The sequence below is a fragment of the Nicotiana attenuata genome, unplaced genomic scaffold, assembly GCF_001879085.1.
Source record: "Nicotiana attenuata strain UT unplaced genomic scaffold, NIATTr2, whole genome shotgun sequence".
Taxonomy (NCBI): Eukaryota; Viridiplantae; Streptophyta; class Magnoliopsida; order Solanales; family Solanaceae; genus Nicotiana; species Nicotiana attenuata.
In genome coordinates, this window is record NW_017673779.1 from 97,177 (window position 1) to 98,128 (window position 952).

General features: G+C 37.3%; 1 protein-coding gene across 1 annotated transcript in view; it reads left to right on the forward strand.

The window, feature by feature from the left end:
• Positions 1-245: 245 nt before the first annotated feature.
• Positions 246-952, forward strand: part of LOC109217253 — a 2,534-nt gene continuing 1,827 nt past the window's right edge. Inside the window, exon 1 of the mRNA XM_019381483.1 lies at positions 246-382. Coding sequence (XP_019237028.1) covers positions 246-382 — 137 coding nt within the window. The remainder of the gene's footprint in view (positions 383-952) is intronic.

The following is a 952-nucleotide window of genomic DNA, read 5'->3' on the forward strand; positions in this document are numbered from 1 at the left end:
CAAAGTAAATTTGCAGGGGGATCTCCCGGGAATTGAACCCGTAGTCCCAAAGTAAACAAAAAAGGGGGAGCTATCGGAATCCCACATCCGTAGTCCCAAAATATATACACAACGCAACCAACAGAATCAACAGTTACATCACAACAAAAGGATCGAACATCACCACAATACATATAACAACAAAAAATGACAATAATACAAGGTACGACAAGTAAATCAACTCAGGGGCTGTAAATCACGAGAAAATGGTGGAACCAGCTCAAAGGAATAACCACAGAAAAGAATACTGGCATAAAGGAAACGGTTCAATAACGGGAAAACTAACACGTAGCAACGATCCTACAATATACAAGTCAATAATGAGGAAATCAACACGAGTCAAGTAGTTATGAAATATAAGATAACAATTAGAGAGGCAAAACTCTTAAGTTAAGTCAAATAGGAGTCACATTAATCAAAGTATAAGACTCACGGGCATGCTTGACACCAACGTATATATACTCGTCACCATGCCTATACGTCGTACTCGACAAATAACACATAACAATTATGACACAACTCCTAATCTCTCAAGCTAAGGTTAGACCAAACACTTACCTCGCTTTGCAACCAATTCGAAATTCCAACAAGCCTTTGCCGCGCGAATTCGTGCCCGAGTTTCTCAAATCTAGTCATAAACAATTCGATTCAGTCAATAAAAATTATAGGAATTACTTCCATATGAATTTCTACATTTTCCATTAAAAATCCAAAATTTAACTCAAAATCGCTCGTGGGGCCCACATCATGAATCCCGGAAAAACTTATAAAATCCGAATACTCGTTCCGATACGAGTTCAACCATACAAAAATTATCGAATTCCGACATCGGATTGCCTTTCAAATCCTCAATTAAAGTTTGAAGATTTCTACCATTTTTAACCCAATCATTACCTATTTGAACTCAACAATC